Genomic DNA, 21,978 nt, shown 5'->3' with positions numbered 1-21,978 from the left:
TGGGGCATCTGGGTGGCTCAGTCGGTTGGGCATCTGACTTTGGCTCAGGTCATGATCTCGTGGTTCATGAGTTCGAGGACCACATTGGGCTCTGTGCTGACAGCTCAGAGCTTGAAGCCTGCTTCAGATTCTGTGTCTCCCTCTCTCTCTGACCCTCCCTGGCTCATGCTCTGTCTCTCTCTCTCTCTCTCAAAAATAAATAAACTAAAAAAAAAAAAAGAAAGGGCATTTCATCGTATTTGACAAACAGGGCAGTCAGTAAATACCAACTCCTTCTCCCTTTGTCATTGCATTATATTCAACATTTTACAACTTTAAAATAATAAATAGTTAAGCAGCTAGCTAACTAGAGGAATACATGAAGGAATGCATGAATGAATGAATGGTGCTGGGAAGTGACACCCGCCTCAGTAGCCAAGAAAAGAGTCACACAAGTGATTTCCTAAGGCCGAATGTCCACCACTTACTGTGCAAACCTGGGATGACTGTTTACACGAAGCTGTTAGAAGCAGAGAGGGGTGACGGTATGAGTATAGGGATTTGGATCCAGTTCTGGGTTGTTTTGTGTCTTAACCACCTTGGGCGGAGATCAAGTTTGCAGGGGAAGCTCGGTGCCCACTGCCTCTGCCCCAGGTGTCCGGGTCCCTTCCCCCATCAGATTACTTGATCACAGGCCATCTAGAGATCTTGGGGCCCCACACTGAGCCAGGAAGGAAGACAAATGTGGGAGGGTTGGGGACGAGGGGGTTTCCTTCTAAGGGCTGGGTAGAGTCACCCGACAGCCTACAGGGCAGGGGCATCTCAGAACTGAGTGAATTGTAGCCATGGCTGAAGCCAGGAACTTCCCAAACCCCAATGAGATTACCGCATTGAGAGCCAAACTCCCCCCGCAGCCGGCGAACACTGGTGAGTCAGGGAGCTGGGACCAGGGGCCCTTTTCCATGTCAGGAAGAGCTGGGTGCTGGGTTGCCCTGATTCCCTCACAGGTTGGAGGAAGGGAATATCAGGTTTGAGTCTTCCTGAGGCCCTTTTCAGCCCATCCGCCGTCACCGCCGTGACTTCTTATACTAGAGAGATGGCCTTCTTTTTCCAGCCCTTTCTAAGTCCTCCCGTCTGGTAGGTAGTGAACCCAGAATACCCCGGGGGATACGGCAGTTTCCTGAAGACTGTTTGAGGCATCTCAGGGGGTGAGAGAGTGTATATCCTTGGGGAGAGGGAGGCTTACCTGGTTTCCCCCAGGTCGATGGGGACAGACGTCCAAGGATAAGACCTGGAGATATCTCTGCCTGGCTGTGTCCCTGATCCTGCTTCTCATGCTCATTATCCTCTGTGTGGTTCTGCCCAAAGGTAAGGCATCTGGGTCAATGGGGACAGGGTGACCACAGGGAAGCAAGCACCTTGGCTCCTAACCTGCAAAGGCAGGTCTGCAGGGCTGGTGCAGGGGTGGCCGGTCTGTGTCCCTAGTGGGATCATAATGGCAACAGAATGGAGCTCACTCCCTCACCAGTCTAACAGGCTGGGGGGCCTGCATGGGCCCAAGTCAGTCTGAGTTGTTGGTGAGTGTCTTCCCAAAGCTCATCCCCCAACTGGACTCGAACTCCAGCCTCCCTGCTAAAAAGTATACACCTGAACAAAGGTCCTGTCTTGCCGCTTACTAGCTGGATGCTTTAGACAAGGACCTTTACCTCTCTGGGCCTCAGTTTCCTCATCTGAAAAATGGGTGGGGCATTCCAGAGCCCCAGAATGCCTTGCTCTGGGAACGGGAGAAAGTCTTGGCCCCTTGGGGTTTGGGGAACATGGAGAGACCCCAGGAAGGTTCTGGGGTCCAGAACACCTACTTGCGCCTCTCCCCAGTCTTGAAGAGGACACAGCAGGTGCAGAAGGAAGTCATTCAACTGAATGAAAAAGGTGAGTGGGGTTCAACACGGTCGGCCTCCTGCCTCTCCACCACATCTCCTCTCTCTGCCAAGACCTTGACCAGCCCTTTCTTTTTGGGCCTCTCAGTGATGCAGGGACTGGGGCATGCCAGGCACGACCTGGACTTCATTCGGGGTGAAATGTTCCGGCAAATGAAGGCTGTACTGGCAGGCAATGGTAAGGAGTGGGGGAGGGGAGGTGAAGAGGGAGGGGTGCCCCGATACAGCACCTGTAACAGTGGTGGGGCTTCTGGCAAGTGGCTCTCAGAGGGGCACCCCGATGCCAATGGCTCCTCAGATCTTTTCAGAAAGTTCAAGTGACATGATCAGATCATACTTAGAGTGGAGGGCTCCCAGGAAAACAAGACTTTTGAGACAGCCAGATCTGGTCTAGGCTCGTGGTTGTGCATGACCTTGGGCAGCCCATTTAAACCACTCTGAGCTTCAGTTTCCTCAGCTGTAAAGTTGGGGGGGGGGAAATTAACACTATCTTCTTTAAGACAGACTGTCAGGATCGGAAGCCTCCACTCTCAAAAACCACACTAGTGTGTTACAAAATGTGGTCAGTCCTTAGCCACACGACACGTTAGAAGTACCTGGAGAACTTGCTACAGTGTAGATTTCTGGGCCCCAAGCAAACAACACTACTGGATCGAATGCTGCTGGAGGGAGTGTTCTTGGTGCTACATACTTTTTATATAACTTTTGTGTGAGTGGATGAGATGCGGTATACCTACATTTAGTTCTTATTATTCAAGTAGCTATGTTTTATGTGGTCCCTGCAAATGATGGATTGGCGAATACTGAATCATTGCGGAAATAACAGCATTAGTTTTACTTGACCCCCTGGTCATAACATTTTGTCAACTGGTCAATACATAACCTTGTTTTTGTGTGTTTCTGTATAAATGTAAAGTTTATTTTTATTTTTTTATTAAAATATTTTTTAATGTTTATTTATTTTTGAGAGGGACAGAGAGACAGAGAGCGAGTGGGTGAGGGGCAGAGAGAGAGAGAGAGAGAGAGAGAGGGAGACACAGAATCTGAAGCAGGCTCCAGGCTCCGAGCTGCCAGCACAGAGCCTGACAGGGGGCTCCAACTATGAGATCATGACCTGAGCCGAAGTCAGACACTTAACCGACTGAGCCACCCAGGCGCCCCTAAAGTTTATTTATTTTGAGAAAGAGAGAGAGGAAGAGAGAGAATCCCAAGCAGGCTCTGTGCTTTTAACACTGAGTCTGACCTGTGGCTCGATCCCAAGAACTATGAGATCATGGCCTGAGTCAAAATCAAGAGACGGATGCTTAACCGACCGAGCCACCAGGCTCACCTGTTTGTTTATTTATTTATTTATTTATTTATTTATTTATTTTTAACGTTTATTTATTTATTTATTTTAAAAAAATTTTTTTTCAACGTTTATTTATTTTTGGGACAGAGAGAGAGACAGAGCATGAACGGGGGAGGGGCAGAGAGAGAGGGAGACACAGAATCGGAAAGAGGCTCCAGGCTCTGAGCCATCAGCCCAGAGCCCGACGCGGGGCTCGAACTCCCGGACCGCGGGATCGTGACCTGGCTGAAGTTGGACGCTTAACCGACTGCGCCACCCAGGCGCCCCAACGTTTATTTATTTTTGAGACAGAGAGAGACAGAGCATGAACGGGGGAGGGGTAGAGAGAGAGGGAGACACAGAATCCGAAACAGGCTCCAGGCTCTGAGCTGTCAGCACAGAGCCTGATGCGGGGCTTGAACTCACAGACCGCGAGATTGTGACCTGAGCCGAAGTCGGACGCTCAACCAACTGAGCCACCCAGGTGCCCCTAGGCTCACCTGTTTACATATATTTAATAGATATTGTTTCACTAACATTGAACTCATAGCCAACAGCACTATAACTCATGCCTGAAGGAAGCTTACCTAATGCGCATGCATTTTCTCTGTAAGGCACGTTGCAGCCTTCTTGCGCATGTAGGAACACTGACAGTGCTTTAGCACGACTCTTGAGGGCCTTTGTAAACAGCAAAATCGCCTACAGAAGGCATAAAAACATGAAGCGCGTGACACGAAATGGCCCACCAAAGGCGCACTTGCTTATGGTATGAGAAAAGAAACAGCAAGGCAGAACTTGCCTTATTCTGTCTGACTCCAGCTTTTTGCCGCTCTGTGCAGGTCTGTGAGTGACAAGGAAAACCTCACAAGTATTGATTTGGGGGTTACGAATCAATGTTAACAAGTAGGTGAATTTGCAAATATGGAGCCTGCAAATAACAAAGATCCACTGTGTGTGTGTGTGTGTGTGTGTGTGTGCATTCACTAACTGGATATAGATGGATGCAGTGAGAATTCTCTGTATCACTCCTGAGCCCTCACTGCCGAGTTCCCACCTAACCCCCAGGAACCACTGTAATTATATTGTATAGTTATATATGTTTTTCTTCAGAGCACAGTTTCTTCAACTGTGCACCATTGATGTTTGGGGCGGAATCATTCTTCCAGGGGGGGGGAAACTGTCCTGTGTAATGTAGCATCCCTGGCCTTGACCCACCTGATGGGATAACCTGCTGTCAGTTATGACAACCAAAAAAGGTCTCCAGGTGTTGGCCATTGTCCCCTGGGGAAAGAATCACTTCTGGCTGAAGACCACTGCTCTAGAGTTTCTTTAAGCAAATGAGGAATGTCAAAACCTGTGTGCCTCTATTTTACACTAAAGTAGGATATTATTCACACTGTTCCTTGAGTCCCTTTTCCCCATCTCATAGGCTATCTATAGCATTTTCCTATTTCCATCTGATGAGGTTCAATAGTGGGGGGGTGCCATCTTACCAGGTAGTGAGCTTCCAACTGTTGGGTGTGTTCAAGTGGAGACCATTGGGAATGTGACCAGGGGGTGATGGGGGACACACCCCTTCACCGGGTGGGAAACTGGATATGCCAGTTTGGCTAATGGCTCCATTCTCACAGAATCCTCATGTGAGCCTTGCCCCCTGGACTGGAAGGTCTTTCAGGGCTCCTGCTACTTTTTCTCCCTGGACAACCTCACCTGGACCCAGGCTAATGACTCTTGTGCCCAGAAGCAAGCTCACCTGGTTATCATCAACAGCCGAGCAGAACAGGTGGGAAACGGAAGGTAGAATCTTAGCAGGTTGGGAGAGGGATTATAAAAGAATTTGGGGGTTCATATTTCTGTCCCCTTTGGGGTCTAGCACAATACTCCTAGTGTGGTCTTCAAGACCTGCTTCATCTTGCTTCAACCCAAGCTCACTGCTGTGACATGTGGGGAATGGACCCTGTGCACTGAGGTCCTGCCTCCAAGCTCTGATTCATGTAGGTCCCTCGGTTTGCAGTTCCCTTACTCTTGCTATCTGTGTGGAGAACTCCTACTCACCTGTCAAAACCCCAATACAAACATCCCTTCTCCATATTCTCTCATGACATCATCAGAGACCTTCACCACAGAACTTCACACTGCATCAGGGTTGTAAGTGTGGGGCTGGATCTAAATAATATCCGGCTCTCCTGGTCCAGAAACAAGGCTTGGCCCGAAGAAACGCATCAAGAGTGTCTTTTGAGCTGGGTTTCCAGCCAGAGATATTCCTACAGCCTAAGATCAAACCTTGCTCTGATATGCATTGACCTTAAAAAACAGTCACAACCAATATTTGTCCACTGCTTCTTTCTAGGTGCACATACCTCACACAGTCTATTCTTTTGATCTTGAGAATATGCTATGAAGTGGAGATTCTGTTCTTTCCATTATACAGATGAAGAAACCAAGGGGTGGATTAAATGAGGCCATACGATATGCACATAGTAGGTCTGGAGTTCGCATCAGGATAGAAAGTGCTGTGCGTGGCTGCCTCTGTCTGCTTGCCCACCCCAAATCCCTTCTACACCTTAGCCCTCCTCGGGTCCCTGGACACTCCAACCTCTGTCCTTTCAGCTCTGATGGAATTTTACCTCGCACTGTGCCTTCTCCCATCTAGGACTTCCTGACATCAACTGAGCAGGTGACATCCTGGGTAGGCCTCTTCAAAGGGGGCCAGAAAGGAAACCTCAGGTGGATGGATGGCTCAACCCCCACCTACACGTGAGTCTCCCTGTCTGTGATGCAGATGTCTCTAACCACCCAAGACAGTCTTCCCCTAAGAGACTGGCAGGGCTTTTAAAGAGCGATTTTATGACCACTCCGGATGTTCCCCTGTCATTCATTCACTATTTACCTGAAGCAACTCCCAAAACACAAGCCCTTTCTATCATAGCAGCTATCGTTATTTTATTACTTGGGAATGGTGTTCCCATTTAAAATGCTTGAGAAACGGTAGATTCAATGCCAAACTGGTCCTGTGTTGCAGGACTTCTCAGAGCCTTGGATGTGCCTATTCAGGAGTATAATAATGTAGCCTTTGCCAACTGTATGAGTTTCCTGTAGTCGCTGTAGCAAAGAGCCACAAACTGGGAGGTGAAAACAACAGAAACTTATTCTCTCACAGTTATGGAGGCCAGAGTCCCAAAACAATATGTCAGCAGGACTACACTCCCTCCAATGCCTGTAGGGGAGGATCTTTTCCTGCCTCTTCCAGCTTCTGGTGGCTCCAGTTGTTCCTTGGCTCATGGGCCCATCGCTCCAATCTCTGCCTCTGTGGTCACATACCCTTCTCCTCTCCCCTGTGTCTTCTCTCTTCCGTCCCTGATAAGGACACTTATAGTTGGATTGAGGCTCACTCAGTCAATCCAGGATGATCCCCTCTCAGCATCCTTCACTTAAGTTAATCTGCAAAGACTCCTTTCCCAAGTAAGGTCGCACTCACAGATATCTGGGGTTAGGATGTGGGCATATCTTTTCAATGGGGACAACACCGAACCCACTATACCTTCCTGGCAGTTACCTGCCTTCTCACACTCTTTGCTTTTGGACATTTCCATCTGCCAGCATCATCCTTCCCTGTCTGGCAAACTGCTCTGGATGGGTCCAGGCCCAGGGTATAATTAATCACCTTGGCAAACTCATCTGCCACCTGAGCACCTACCATATACCTTACATGCACTGGTAATCACATCCTCAGAATGTGCTCCCATTTTGCAAAAGAGGAAAACAGAGGCTCGGATATTAAGACTGTTGCCCTGGTCACATAGATGACAGGTGGCAGAGCTAGAAGTTGGACAGGGTGAATCTGGCTTCAAGGTGAATGGACCTCAGAGAAGGGGAGAGGGTCAGCGCGATGAGGGAGTCAGAGAAAGTGGCCCCAGAACTTGGAGACTCCCAGCTCCCCTGAAGACTGTTTCCTGTTGCTACTCCCATTTGAGCTCAGTCTCTCCACTTGGAAAAAAAAAATGGGAAGGGGTTGACCAGATGACTACTGTAAGATGGGCTCAATAAATGATTCCCATTTGGGGCCTCAAGAACCTTAGGGCCAGATCCTCACTCATAGAGAGCAGGGTAGGGGGCTCAGGCACTGGCCCATCTACTCAGGAATTTGTGGGCATCTCTTGACAGTAACTGGGAGTCCAAGAAGCTACATGATAATGGAACTGCCCCCGCCTGCATGATGATACACAACCATGGATACTGGAGCAACTTCTCTTGTGAATCAGGGAGATTTGCTTTCATTTGTGAGAGGCGACAGAACTGCTAACCAAGCCCTTATACTGCACTTCCTGGGACTGACGCAGAACCCTTGATATACAGCCTCAAGCCCTATCCCTGCCTTCTCTGGGGTCTGAGTTCACAGAGGCAACAATAGAGGACATTTCTCCAAAGCCTAGTGTCCTTTTCTTGGCATTGGGCTTGCTCACCCTTTATTTCCTTTCCCGATTTCTGCTGAGTGGAATGTTCCAGAAGCAGTCCTGGGCCCATCCCTGCAGGAGAATGATAATTCTTAACTTCCATTAAATCCAGGCTTGGCCACGATCTTGCTTGAGCCAATGAAATGTGATGGGAATTGACATGTGCCACGTTAAGCAGGAATCTTAAGAGCCTTGTGTGGTTCTTCCATCTTCATTTTGCCCTTGTCAGAAGACCACCTCTTCCTAGAAAGGACAGCTCCTTCAAATATGGTCCTGCAGTGAAGAAGACCCCCTTCAGGCAGAGCTTCTGCTGACCCATAAGCATGACCAAGAAGTGAATTTTTTTGTGGTTATTGGCCACTAAGATTTTGAGGTCACCAGTTGTTACCGCAGCATACTGAACTTATGCTGACTGATACAGGGGACAAAGTTCCATTTCATAAAACCCCAAGATCTAGGGCTTTCTTTTAACACAAAAAGCCTAAAGCTTGTGGATACGGGGTGATTGGGTCCCTCACATTCATTCAACATTACCATTACCTCAGCCAGCCTCTCCATCTTCCTCTTCAGCATCTCCCTCCAGGCCAGTCTCCTCTCTGGTTCCCAGTGAGATTGTTCTAAGACATCTCCAAAGCCCCTTCACCATCTGGCCACTTCCCTTTCTTCACGCCCTTCACACCTCCATGTGTTTGCTCTTGTAGTTTTCTTTGCCTGGAATGCTCCCTGCCCCTGGCTTCCTGTGGGACATTTCCTCATCCTTCACTGGGCCCAAATCAACTGGTACCATCTGCATGGGCTACTCAAGAGCCTGACTCTTGCTTTCCTATCAGAGACCTTTATTAACGTTGTGATTATGATTTACGTTGTACAATGCAGTGGATTCTTAACCCATTAAAAAAAATCCTTCAATCCCTTAACTGTGTCTTGCCATTTCTGTTAATTCCAAAACCTAGGTCAGTTTCCTCCACATTTGTAAGCCTGGATTCTTGAGACCAAGATCTGTGAGAAAGTGCAGGCATCAGGCATTAGGATTAGGCATGGCCATTCCCTGCACCTGGCCCAGGCTCTCTTCCTTATACGTGTGTCACTCATGGCTAGATAGTCATGGCACAAGAAAGTTAAGATCTGTCAGAACAATTGTTCTCCAACAAGTTTCATTTTGAATTGGCCAAAATAGCAATTTGGTCTGGTCCCTGCCATCTCTTTCATCAGAATCTGAAACTGTATGGGGATGAGATACATGCCTGTATCCCTGTTGCAGAGAAGAGAAAAATAAAATGTGATTCTCTTCCAGGACCATGGAGGTGAGTGGTCAGAAACTAGGAGTGGCCTCTTGTTCTTCAGAAAGTGTAGCTGAAGTTCAGCTATTAGAAAAATGCAGTCGCCAGGTTGACCAGATATCTCACAATGATTTGGCGAAGGGGACCAAATCATGTGCTCTCTCTGGATGCATTTTGCAACTGATTCATTCAGTAAAAACTCACAAGTACCTATAATATGCCAGAGACAGTGATTAAGAACCAGGGTGGACACACCTGTCACCAGGTTGCCTTGATGGGGCTTTGTAGTTTATGGCAGAGGGGGAGCTGATAGAACAGGGGTAGAGAGCAAGACGGAGTCACTCATGTCAAGCAGTAACTTATGTCAAGCAGGGACACACACAGCCAAAGACATACACCGAAATCAGCACAAGCTGATGGCATCCAGAACTGGTAACCTGCAGAGCCAAAAGAGGTCTGCTGAGGCCCAAGACTGATTCAGCTCTTTTTCAAAAGGGAGTATCCGGGGCGTCTGGGTGGCTCAGTCAGTTAAGCGTCCGACTTCGGCTCAGGTCATGATCTCGCAGTCTGTGAGTTCGGGCCCTGCATCGGGCTCTGTGCTGAAGCTCAGAGCCTGGAGCCTGCTTCGGATTCTGTGTCTCCCTCTCTCTCTCTGCCCCTTCCCTGCTCATGCTCTGTCTCTCTCTGTCTCAGAAATAAACATAAAAAAAAAAAAAGAAATACTCTAGGTATTTCTTAAAAAAAAAGGGGGGGGGGAGTATCTTTGCAGCAAACTGTCAGACTCTCCAGACGCTGCCCCTTTCACATCTAACCACATTGAAAAGGCGACTGCCCACAAAAGGTCTGCCCGATGTTCAGAGATCATCCTCCAGCACTTGAACATAATAACATAACATGTGCAGGGAGCTGACCCAGACCAGACTGAAGCCTCATTCCAGCTGTGCGCTCACGGACTGACCTCGCATTTGCTTTGTTAACTTCTTACCCCTTGCGGTGCCTTGTTAGTTGTGTGACTTTGTCTTGTGCTTTGCTTTGTGTGACGTGAGTGAAGCCAAGTTAAACACGTAGTAAAATGTCACTGAGTTTGGAACCCTGAGCCTGCTTTACAATTACGTTAACCTTGCCGTATGGCTGAACAAAACGGACCCTGTGGGGACACACACAACATGTGTATGTGCCCCCATAGAGTGCTCGCGACTGGAGGTCTGAACAAGCAACAGTGGGACCTGATCCTCACTGGGGAAGGATCCAAATCCAGGAAAATAATTTCATCGCAGCCCACCCTGACTCTGAGAGAACATCCGTTTATTTGTTGACTCCGATGCTACAGCCAACCCAAGAAAGTAGCATTTTGCTCGTGTGGACTCTTTAACTCATATTTGCATAAACTAGTTTCTCCCCCTGAGAAGGTAAGCACCAGAAGGAACCGCATCTTTCTTGCTCTGTGTTTGAATTTCTAGAGCCTGGAACGCAGAAATCTCTCAATAACGTTTGGTGAATGAATGGATGGATAAGTTCCAAAGGCATGGGGTAAGGTAGGCAAACAGTGAGCTGGCTCCGTTCCTTCTGGCCACAGTCCTACAGGGCTCCCCTGAGTGACAAAATAATAACATGTGCTAAGTGCCAGACAGTTTATACATTAGGCAGATGCTATTACTATTAGCTTCCCCGTCTTCAGACAGAGAATCGGAGAGGTGAGGTCATTCCCAGGATTTCCACCTGAGTCTGTCTGATGTGAGTCAGTGCCCTGAGGCACAAGGGCTACCAAAGTTATCACACACAAGATCTGTCCTTGCCTATTAATCTGTGTTTAAGAACCTGAAGAGAACTGAACAGTTCCCACTAGTGGCCAGCTAGTCTTTGTTGAAAGAAGTAAACGACAAGCCCCAGGAATTCGCTGGAAGCCATGTCTTGGGGTAGCAGGCGATTAGAAGCATTGTCTCAACCCACCACCCCCAGCCTCATCCCATGCGTTTAGAGCTCATCAGCCAAGGCCCCTGGGCACACTTCCTGGAGGACGCAGAGAGGTGAACAGAGTTAGGCTCATCAGGAGTCGGTCGATGGCATTAAAGAACACGCTAGGCCCCCTTCCCTGCACAGCCTGCCAAACCCCCTGGCATACCAATCCCTGGAAGCCAAGATGGGGCTCATTACTGAAAGAGTCACAGGACTTCAAGTGACAGCTGGGGACTCATTAAAAGTTGGCTCACAATTCCCCACCCTCCACTTCATTTGTGGAAATTAAAGAGTTCCCTGGGGATCAGCCACAGACCTGCAGGCAGATGAGATCTGATGCACAGCCCAGGGCCAAGGTGGAGACAGGGCCAGGGACTCACCCCCCTCTGGAGAACTGGTCCCCAGATAGTTTTCCGACTTTGACTCAGGCCCAAACCTGGCCATTTGGTTAACATCAAGAGACAGAAGTGGCAACTGAGGTGACATTCTCTTCCCCCAAGCCACAGGATTCCCAGAGCTGCAAACAGCCGAATGCTACAACATGCACACTGGGGCTCCGGGCAGCAGAACCCAAGCGTGCAAAGCACCTGCTGCCGAGCGTGGCTGCTGTGATCGCTCCGCGCTGCTGACTACGCGGGTGGGGGTGTCCAGAGCTCCGAGGGCGGCTGACAATTCTACTTCTGCAGCAGGCTCCCTGCAGTTATGGGTATTACCTGGCCAACACCGCCCCTCCTTCCCCACTACACTGGCAGCCCTGAGAGGGCAGGACCAATATGAACTTGCTTAGCATTGTGTCCCCCCAGCCGGGCACCTAATAGGTGTTCAATAAAACTGGCTGAGAGAACAAACTAGCCTCTCACTACAACCCTATGGGAAGTCCGTGTGCTGCAAGGTCCCCCTGAGGTGTGAATGGCTATTCCCCAATTTATCTGAAATTCACTGACATCACAGCCACTCTCCCTCTTGTAAACTGTGTGTCGTCTAATGCCTGTTGGGGTTATGGGGTAACGCACTCTGCAATCTGATCCCCACCTGCCATTTTAGGCCATTTTGAGCCACTCACCCCTCTTGCTGCCCAAGACTCTGTCATGTCGGCCTTACCCTGTTCCTTGGATGGACAATCATCTTTTTGCCTCAGGTCCTTTGGACATGCTGCTCCTTCGGCCTGGTGTACCCTTTCCTCTCACTCTGCCCCTGGAACAAATGTCGCAGCTGAAATGTCACTTTATCCATGAACCCGCCCCCCTATGCCCACCTGTACCCTCCCTACTCTCTGTGGATTGGTATTTGGGCTCCTACAGCCAACCTCCTTCCTTCCCTCAAACTCCTCACCCTCTCGTCTACATTCAGTTATCCATCATCCACCCTCGCCCTTCTACTGTAATGTTCACAGGAGCAGGTATGTCAGTCACGGTGGGCTCCCTGGCGAAGGGCTCAGGCATTGCATACGCAGCTGTTGGACACATGCTGGCTGGGGCTGGACTTTCTCTGAGCTGGAGATAAGAGTTACCTCGTGCACAGTCTTTGGGTACCGAGGCCGGACATGCTTATCAAACTAAGCAGCTGGTGTGCCCTGTTCCGACTTTACCCAGTTATCAAAGAGCAGATCAAGCATGAGGCTTCCTCCCCCCATGCACCGTGAGGGGATGAGGGGGGACTTCTTAAGCAAGACGATGACCAAGGATTTGAAGACTTCTTCAGCTTGACTTAACTGGGCAATCCGCAGTGGGAGTTTTGTCCTATAAACACTCACGGTGTCCCTGGTTTGTGCTACAGATGGAAAGTGACTGGACCCGAGCTCCACCTCTAAGAGCAACTGGACAGGAGGGGGAGACAAGCGAGCGCTGAGGTCATTCAAATCTGGGAGATAAATGCCATGAAGATACAACCGACTCCCAGGACGCCACAGCCCCCCGACCTCCCCGAGAGCCATCGAGGTACAAAGAGCCAGGAAGGAAAGCCACTGACGGTGAACTCACCACCAACACTAGAGGGCGCCGTCCTGTACTTGTGTCTGGGCTCAGGTGGAAGACACAGGGGCGCGGTGCGGTGGAGGGAAGCAGGTGCAGGGCGCTACTCTTGGGGACAGGCTGGGTCTGAGCCACCTCTCCGTCTGCAGCTGTGAGCAAAGGCTCTGGCGCCAGCAAGGGCTGATGGTCGTCTGGGCGACAGAGCCACTTGAACAGTGCTCGTCGGTCACCCCTGGTCAGACCCGGTGGCGAGACCCAGAAATGCACGGGCCTGTCCTGGAGAACGGCTGAGCAGAGCTGCAAGGCTGTGGCTCAAAGCGACTTTGGTTATTGGCCGTTTATCTCCAGTGGCCACACACTCACTGCCGGGCACACAGCAGGTGCGCAGGAAATACCTGTGAGACAAACGAAAGCAGGGTGCCCATCGTTCAAGAAAACATTTGAAATGGGCGCTGAGCGGGGAGAGGGGCTCATGTCGACCAAGCACCTACTGGGTGCCAAGCTCTGCACACATGGTGTCTCTTATCCTCATTCAGCCCCATTTCACAGAAGAGCAGGTGAGGCCCAGAGAGGCCACAGCGCCCTCTCCAGGCAGGGCTGCAAGCTGCAGCTGAACTGAGACCTTGGTCACTCCTCCTGGGGCTTGGTATTGACTCCCGTGTGCGATGTTAGCCTGGTATCCTGACCTCTCTGGCCATCCAGAAGCAGCAATAAAAGAGATTTCTCCTTCGTCCTGAGCTCATTTCTTGGTTGACCGTGTGTTTCTCTGATGCCTTTCCCGATTTGAGTTGTGCCAGAAAATCCCCCAGATTCCCCCCACATTCTGGCTCTTCTGCTGTCCCAGTGGGATAGAGCTTAGAGGAGAGTGTTGGCTGGACCTCAGTCCAGGCTGGCACCTCCTTCCAGCCCACTCTCTCCTCCTGGGCCCTAGAGGGGTGGTCCTGCGGTGCCTCCAAGTCCCTTCACATTTTGGCTCCAGTCTGACTCCCCAGCCTCCTCTGAGCTCGTTCTGGACACTTCTCCATGCCTTGGCTCTGCTGGTTCCTCTGCCTGCCGTTCCGTCCCTGGCACCGTGTGCGGGAGACTTTTCATCCTTCAGAGTTCAGCTCAGGTGGCACGTCCCTCCTTTGCCGCCTGCACTGTGGGGTCTCACAGCACTCACTGCATGCTTCCTTCACTGTTTTCTTTAATGCATTTTTATTGAACATTTACTATGTGCAGGACTCATTTTTGATGTTGGGAACACAACATGGAACCAGTGAGGCACTGTCCCTGCCCTCATGATGTCACAGTGTCATGGGAGACAGCGACCCATAACCAGGTAAGGACAACACTGTATGATAGGGGATCTCCGGGGAAGTGAGGAGTCAGAGAGGCACCAGACCCAGCCAGGAGTGGGGTAATCACGAAAGGCTTCCTGGAGGAGGTGGCAGGTGATCTGAGACCAGTTAGTTGAGGCAGATGGGAGGGAGGCATGAGGGATGTGGTGGGACCTGGGGTGAGAGTCTGGTACATTCAAGAAATTGAAAATGCTCCCATCTCATTTTAGCTTAGAGATGCAAAGTGGGTGTTGGAAGAGAGAGAGGGGGCTGAGAGGAAACTGGAGGGACTAGCAAGGAGCAGACTTTTGGCTGCAGGGAGGCATCTGGGACTAGGGAGCCATGGATGGTTCTAAACAAGGGGAAGGATGGAATCTGGTTTGTTTAGCAGGATCCCTCTGGTGTTGTGTGGGAAGCAGGTGCAGAGGTCAGAGCCAAAGCAGAGAACAGAAGCAGGGGGGATGCTGTAGTGGGTTTAAATAGTGTCACTCAGAAATGTGTGTTCTTGGTACCTGGGTGGCTCAGTCGGTTAAGCGTCTGACTCTTGATATCCACTGAGGTCATGTCTCCCGGTCATGAGATAAAGTCGGGCTCTGCGCTGACAGCATGGGGCCTGCTTGGGGTTCTCTATTTCTCCCTCTCTCTCTGCCCCTCCCCTGTTTACATGCGCACTCTCTCTCTCTCTCTGTCTCAAAATAAAGAAATCAACTTTAAAAAAAAAAAAAACAGGAAAAACCCAACAACAGTATTGAAAAAAAAGAAGAAGAAATGCAGGTCTGCTTGGAACCTCAGAATTGTGACTTTGTTTGGAAATAGGGTCTTTACAGATGTAAATAGATAAGGATCTCGAGATGAAATCCTGGGTAGTGGTCCCCGATATGGCTGGTGTCTAATGACTGGTGTCCTTACAAGGAGAGGAGAAGATATACAGACGTGAGAAGTTCATGGGAAGACACAGGCAGAGATTGGAGTGACACAGTCAAGGTGCGGTGACCACCAGAAGCCGGGAGAGAGGCGTAGGCCTGACCCTCCCTCAGAGCTTCCAGAAGGGGGTCCCCCTGCCCAAGCCTGGCCTCCAGAACTGTGAGGCAGCACACCGCTGTTGTTTTGAGCCACCCAGTTTGTGGCCATTTGTCTCCCCGGCCCCAAGAAACGAATACACGGGCTGGTGCCGTGTTCCAGGTTACACGTGCCCGCCCCAGGTGGGCGTGTCGGAAGTGACAACACGGATCCAGGAGGAGAGTGGAGGCTGAGCTGCGTTGCGGCCCGAGAGCGAGGCCAGCCCGGCTGCGGGTGGCTGGGGCGGCCTGGCACGGGCTCCTCCCTCCTCAGTCCTTCAGCCTGGGGCAGCCTGGGCCCAGAGCAGGGCCATGCTGTGGAGAGCCCATCTCTGGCCCGGTGCCTCTGCCTCTGCAGAGGCCGGACGTCAGCCCCTCCTCTGGACCACTGCCAGCGTCTGGGACACTGGGCTTCCTCACCAAAGTGGGCACCAGCCTGCTCTGGGAGGCATCCTCTCTGGGAGGCCCCGGGGTGCCTGTTGGTGGGGTGTGGATGGAGCTCGGGCACTGGGAATGGAGTGTCCACACTCCACACTCCCTAAGAAGGAAGGGGAGGGGCATCACCTCCTTTTGTGTTCCCTGCCCTGTCCCCTTAGAGGTCGTCTTCGTACCTCCTTGTCCCCACCTAACCCTCCTCTGCGGGGTTTCAGAACAGCCCAGCTCCCAACTGGGCACAGAGGGCCTCAGGGAAGGTTTGGAGGCCACATGTACCCCTGTGGGCTAATCTCAGGGAAGCCTCTGGCTGTCTCCCTGAGGCCCCCTCCTGACTCTGGGGCCCTGAGGGTGCCCTCCCCCCGCCCCCCCCCAACCCCAGCACAGGTCTCCTCTGGGATGCCTTTGGAGAAGAGCTTAAAAATTGCAGGAGCAGCCTCCCGCCCTGCCTACCTCACTTTGGGGCTCCTGGTGTTGAGCATCAGTGGGGAGACCCAGGGCTCCCTCTGCTACCCCCTCAGAGCGCTCCCGCGGCCGCCAACGGAGGGTGTGCCCCTGGGTGTCTCCCCGGAGGAGGTGATGCAAGCCCGGGTTGTGGGGAAGGACTGTGGGTAATCAGAGTGTTGGGGTGGATCTCGGGACCCAGAGCCTAGCCGAAGTCCGAGGCAAACAGGATCTGAGCTGAGGCCTCTGATTCCCGAATTGTTGACCCAGGCTGGCCACGTACACACAGAGCACGCATATCCGATGCGCATCCTGGCTGTGGCGGTAGATCTTAGGGTGAAGGTTGTCAGGGACACAGGCGTCAGTCACCGTCTTCCGGCTTCTACTGTGAGAGCGTCTGTCTGTGTGTGCCTGCAGGCTTGCCTATAGCCGCGACTCCACGGGTGCGTGAGTCCTTCCCCAGGCAGGGTCTCTGATCTGTGTAACTGCCCGGGTCTGATCGCAGCAGGTACATGTGGGCCCCCTGTGTGCATATCTGGTGTGAGAGCTCACAGCCGCTGTGCGGGTTGGGAGGGGACGGGAGGTGGAGTACAGGTACATGGAGATGGGGGGACACACCCACCCACGTGTAGGTGTTGGTGAGACACGGGGGCACCGGGGTCCCCGTCCGTAGGAACAGGAGGCCCCCCACTCACCCCTGAGCAGAGCGGCCCTGAGGGCCTCCCCTTCTGCTCTCACACACACCTGGGCAGAGGCTCAGGGTCTTCTGCCAGAAGGAACAGGAAAGCATAAGGGGGGTGGTGGGTCCTTCCTCCTTCTGCTCCTGACTGGCCCTGGGCACTCAGACCCTCCCTCTCCCTCTCTGGGGACAGGCTGGGCTGTGAACCAGGGGAGCGACAGCGCAGAATTAGAAGGGGGCCAAGGAAGGCCCACTTGGCTTTCTTTTATTATTATTAATTATTATTATTTTAGAGAGAGAGAGTGCATGCACAAGTAGGGGAGAGGGGCAGAGGGAGAGAGAATCTTTTTTTCAATGTTTATTTATTTATTTTGGGGGGGGCAGAGAGAGAGAGAGAGAGGGTCCCAAGCAGGCTCCACACTCAGCGCAGAGCTTGACCCAGGACTCCATCCCACAACCCTGGGATCACAACCTGAGCCAAAATCAGGAGTCTGACACTCAACCAGCTGAGCCACCGGGCACCCCAGTCCCATTTTGCTTTCTAAAACAATGGGGCAAAAATCACATAATATAGAGTTAGCAATTATAAAGGTGGCTTTTTTTTAAGTTTATTTATTTATTTTGAGAGAGACAGAGACAACACAAGTGGGGGAGGGGCAGAGAGAGAGGCTGGGAGAGAGAGAATCCCAAGCAGGCTCTGTGCCCTCAGTGTGGAGCCCAGTGTGGGGCTCGAGCTCACGAACCGCAAGATCATCACCTGAGCCGAAATCTAGAGTCTGACGCTCAACTGACTGAGCCACCCAGGTGCCTCCATCCTTGCCGTTTAAACTTTCACAATGCCATGACATGCGCACCTCTATTTGGTTCCATACATGTCACCAGCACAAAGGGAGATCTACAAGCCATTAACAGTCACCCTCCGCTTATCCTGCTCCCATCCCCCCCGCACCGCAACCACTGGTCTGCTTTCCGTCTTGATGCATTTATCTCCTTTGGATATTTCTAATAAACGAAATCCTACAACGTGCGGTCTTTGTGGCTAGCCTCTTTCGCTCAGCATAATGTCTTTGAGGTTCAACCGTGTCGTAGCATGGACCACGTGTTGTGCTTTTGGTATCCTTTTACATGGGCATGCCACTTTTCATTTATCCACTCATCTGTTGATCCATCCTGCGATTAAAAAAAAAAATGTTGCGTTTTTGCATCAAGCCTGTTGGAGGCAGAAAGGAAAGCAGAGAGACAGAGAGGGGACACCAGATGGAGCAGGTGTTTGGAAGGAAAGCTACCTTCACGGGGAGCTGGGCCAGATGTGAGTCTGTTGTCACTTGGGGAAGGATGTGGGAGAACCTGTAGCTGGGAGCCTTGCTTGCTCCAGGAAGCAGGAGGTTGGGGATAGTGGCGTGGCTAGGACTCAAGGAGGGGCGGGTATTCAGAGAATGGCATCGCGAAATGATCAGCGATACAGCAGGGGTCAGAGAATGCGACTCTGGTGATGCCAGTCAGGCCATGTCCTTGTGAGGGACTCATGCAAGTCAGGCCGCACAACAACCACAGTAGCTAAGAACCGAATGTGCATCCCTTCACCTACGTGCCATGGCAGCCGTGTGGAATAAGCATTATTATTCCATGTTCCAGGTGAGCTAGTAAGGGATTCTGCTGAGATTTAACCAGAGCCTACGTCCTCTCCATGATACGCAGGAGACGAGACTTCTAGCTGAGCTGGCTGTTAGGGAGTAGCTCGCTCTTAAAATCAGGAAGGATTTGGAGTCACAAGTTGGGGAGAACACGGAGTGACCTGCATGCTCAAAGACAGAAAGTCCTGGTGGTTGTGCATGGGGTCAATAATGGTAATAGCAGTAGTCATAATAATTGTCAGTATTATTTTTTACTGAGTTCTTACCACGCACCAGGACCAGCGCTAAGCACTTGAGGCCCAGGATCTTCCGTGAACCCCGTGCAGCTCAGAGGAGCGCTGACCGTCCTCACGAGCAGCCTGTGGCCGAGGGACCGGCCATGGCCTGTGGGGTGAGGGGGTACCTCCTCGGGGAAGTCCTCCCAGGCTGGGCTCAGCACACACCCGTAGCTCCCGCCCACCTGGCCGCCCTCGCTCTCTCCCCACCCAGGGATGGCCGCCACGCTGGGCCGAAACCACAGCTCCGTGTCTGAATTCATCCTCGTGGGCTTCTCCACCTTCCCAAGGCATCTCCTGCCCGCCTTCTTCCTGCTGTTCCTGCTCATGTACCTGTTCACGCTGCTGGGGAACCTGCTCATCATGGCCACAGTCTGGAGCGAGCGCAGCCTGCACACGCCCATGTACCTCTTCCTGTGCGCCCTGTCCACCTCCGAGATCCTCTACACCTTGGCCATCACCCCGCGCCTGCTGGCCGACCTGCTCTCCACCCGCCGCACCATCACCTGGGCGGCCTGTGCCAGCCAGATGTTTTTCTCCTTCACGTTCGGCTTCACCCACTCCTTCCTGCTCACCGTCATGGGCTACGACCGCTACGTGGCAATCTGCCACCCCCTGCGCTACAATGTGCTCATGAGCCCCCGCGGCTGCGCCTGCCTGGTGGCCTGGTCCTGGGTAGGTGGCTCGGTCACGGGGCTGGTGGTGACCACGGCCGTTTTCCACCTCACCTTCTGTGGACCCAATGAGATCCACCATTTTTTATGTCATGTGCCCCCTCTCTTGAAGCTGGCCTGTGGAACTGATGTACCAGTAGTGGCCAAGGGCGTGGGGCTGGTGTGCATCATGGCCCTGCTGGGCTGCTGTCTCCTCATCCTCCTCTCCTATGCCTTCATCGTGGCCACCATCTTGAGGATCCCCTCAGCTGAGGGCCGGCACAAGGCCTTCTCCACCTGTGCGTCCCACCTCACTGTGGTCATTGTGCACTACGGCTTTGCCTCTGTCATCTACCTCAAGCCCAAGGGCCCCCAGTCTCTGGAAAGAGACACCCTGATGGCCATCACCTACACGGTCCTCACCCCCTTCCTCAGCCCCATCATCTTCAGTCTCAGGAACAAGGAGCTAAAGACTGCCATGACCAAGACCTTCCTCAGAAAACTCCATCCCTCCAGCATCTAAGTGGCCAGTGTGGAGGCAGTTTTTGAAGAAGGGGAAGGATGACCATACCCTCATCTGTACAGTGGGCTTAATAATGCCAACCTAGTAAGAATGGTATAGATTTGTGTGATGACACCCATGGCATAGCAGGTACTAATGTGAACTTTTCCGCTTCTTCCTCCCTTGGTTTGTGTCTTGGATATTAATTTTATTTTATAATTAAACAGCATTACTGAGATATAGTCCATGTGCCGTATAATTCATCTATTTAAAGTACTCGATTCAGTTGGTTTTAGTATATTCACAGTTATGCGATCCTCACCACGATCAATTAGAAACATTTTTTTTGTCACCCAAAAGAGAAACTCATTCCCATTCAGTCACTCCCCATTTCCTCCCCAACCCCCTTAACCCCCAGCCCTAGAAAACCACTTTTTTTTTCAAAAAAATATGTATTTTTAAAATTTTTAATTGCAGTAGAGTTGCCACACAGTGTTACCTTGGTTTCAATTATACAACATATGCTCAGCCAACTGTATACATCTGTCATCACACAATGCTGTTACAACACCGTTGACACATTCCCTATGTTGTACCTTTCATCCCCAGGACTCACTCATCTACTTTGCCTGTTCTGGACATTTCCTACAAATGGAAGTATATGTTAGGGGATGTTTTTGACTGAGTTCTTTCACTTGGCATAATGTCAAGTTTCTTCCATGTTGTAGAACGTATCAGAACCTCATTCCTTTTTATAAAAAAAATTTTAATGTTTATTTTTGAGAGAGACAGACAGAGTACGAGTTGGGGAGGGGCAGAGAGAGAGGGAGACACAGAATCTGAAGCAGGCTCTGGGCTCTGAGCTGTCAGCACAGAACTCCATTCAGGGCTTGAACTCACTAACCATGAGATTGTGACCTGAGCCGAAGTCATATGCTTACTGACTGAGCCACCCAGGAGCCCCATCTTTTTTTTTATATTTATTTATTTTTTTGACAGAGAAAGATAGAGAGACAGAGAGAGAGAGAGAGAGAGAAAGACAGAGGGCGAGTGGGGGAAGGGCAGAGAGAGAGGGAGACACAGAATCTGAAGGAGGCTCCAGGCTCTGAGCCATCAGCACAGAGCCCAACGTGGGGCTCAAAGTCATGGACTTGGAGATCATGACCTGAGCTGAAGTCCGACCCTTAACCAACTGAGCCACCCAGGCGCCCCAGAACCTCATTCCTCTATTGCCAGACACTATTCCATTGTGTGGACATACTGGACTTCATGTGTCTGTTCATCGCTTGGTGAACATCTCAGGGTTTCTATTTTTGCTATTTTGAATATTGCCACTATGAATGTTTGAGTACAAGGTTTTTGCTTGAATATATAGTTTCGTACTATTGCGTATATACCAAGGAGTGGGTTTTCTGGATGCAATGGTACCTCTATGTTTAATTATGAAGAATGTTCCAGACTCTTTTCCAAAGTGGCTGCACCATTCTGTATCCTCACCAGCAGTGCAGAAGGGTTCAAATGTCTCCACATCTTTGCCAGCACTGGTTATTATCTGTCTTGTTTATCGTAGCTATCTCTGTGCTGTGAAGTTTCTCTCTTGGTGGTTCTGACTTGCATTTCCCTAATGAGTAATCACGTTGTGCATCTCATCACATGCTTGGTGCCCATTTCTGTGTGTTCTTGGAGAAATGCCCTTGATACTTCACCCAGTTTTAAAATCAGGTTGTTTGTCTCTTTGTTAAGTTGTGGCTAATTGTTTAGAGTTTCTGGTTACAAGGCCCTTAGCAGATCTGTGAGTTTCTTTTTTTTTTTTTTTTTTTTTTTTAAATTTTTTTTTCAACGTTTATTTATTTTTGGGACAGAGAGAGACAGAGCATGAACGGGGGAGGGGCAGAGAGAGAGGGAGACACAGAATCGGAAACAGGCTCCAGGCTCTGAGCCATCAGCACAGAGCCCGACGCGGGGCTCGAACTCACGGACCGCGAGATCGTGACCTGGCTGAAGTCGGACGCTTAACCGACTGCGCCACCCAGGCGCCCCTTTTTTTTTTTTTTTTTTTTTTTTTTTTTTTTTTTT

At 50.9% G+C, this 21,978-nt stretch overlaps 2 protein-coding genes across 4 annotated transcripts; both read left to right on the top strand.

The window, feature by feature from the left end:
* Positions 1-153: 153 nt before the first annotated feature.
* On the top strand, positions 154-14,336 carry CLEC4O (C-type lectin domain family 4 member O). 3 transcript variants are annotated; one of them, XR_004343010.1, is made up of 8 exons: positions 154-906; positions 1,240-1,347; positions 1,855-1,908; positions 2,005-2,094; positions 4,878-5,029; positions 5,900-6,003; positions 12,713-12,873; positions 14,128-14,336. XR_004343010.1 is itself a non-coding variant. In XM_030303266.1 (7 exons), the coding sequence occupies exons 1-7, from the start codon at positions 825-827 to the stop codon at positions 12,744-12,746; spliced, it is 624 nt and encodes a 207-aa protein (XP_030159126.1). In that variant the 5' UTR covers positions 154-824; the 3' UTR covers positions 12,747-13,472. The 3 variants fall into 3 exon arrangements, 2 of the variants coding, with proteins under 2 accessions (XP_030159126.1, XP_030159119.1); XM_030303266.1 differs by lacking the exon at positions 14,128-14,336 and having other exon boundaries at positions 12,713-13,472; XM_030303259.1 differs by lacking the exons at positions 12,713-12,873; positions 14,128-14,336 and adding an exon at positions 7,411-8,617.
* Positions 14,337-18,963: 4,627 nt separating this feature from the next.
* Positions 18,964-20,124, top strand: LOC115505587 (olfactory receptor 10H1-like). Its single transcript, XM_032592513.1, has one exon. The coding sequence runs from the start codon at positions 18,964-18,966 to the stop codon at positions 19,921-19,923; it is 960 nt and encodes a 319-aa protein (XP_032448404.1). The 3' UTR covers positions 19,924-20,124.
* Positions 20,125-21,978: the final 1,854 nt, after the last annotated feature.

Source organism: Lynx canadensis, chromosome A2 (assembly GCF_007474595.2).
Source record: "Lynx canadensis isolate LIC74 chromosome A2, mLynCan4.pri.v2, whole genome shotgun sequence".
Taxonomy (NCBI): Eukaryota; Metazoa; Chordata; class Mammalia; order Carnivora; family Felidae; genus Lynx; species Lynx canadensis.
The sequence above is the reverse complement of the archived record's forward strand: the minus strand, read 5'-3'. Positions and strand labels throughout refer to the sequence as shown.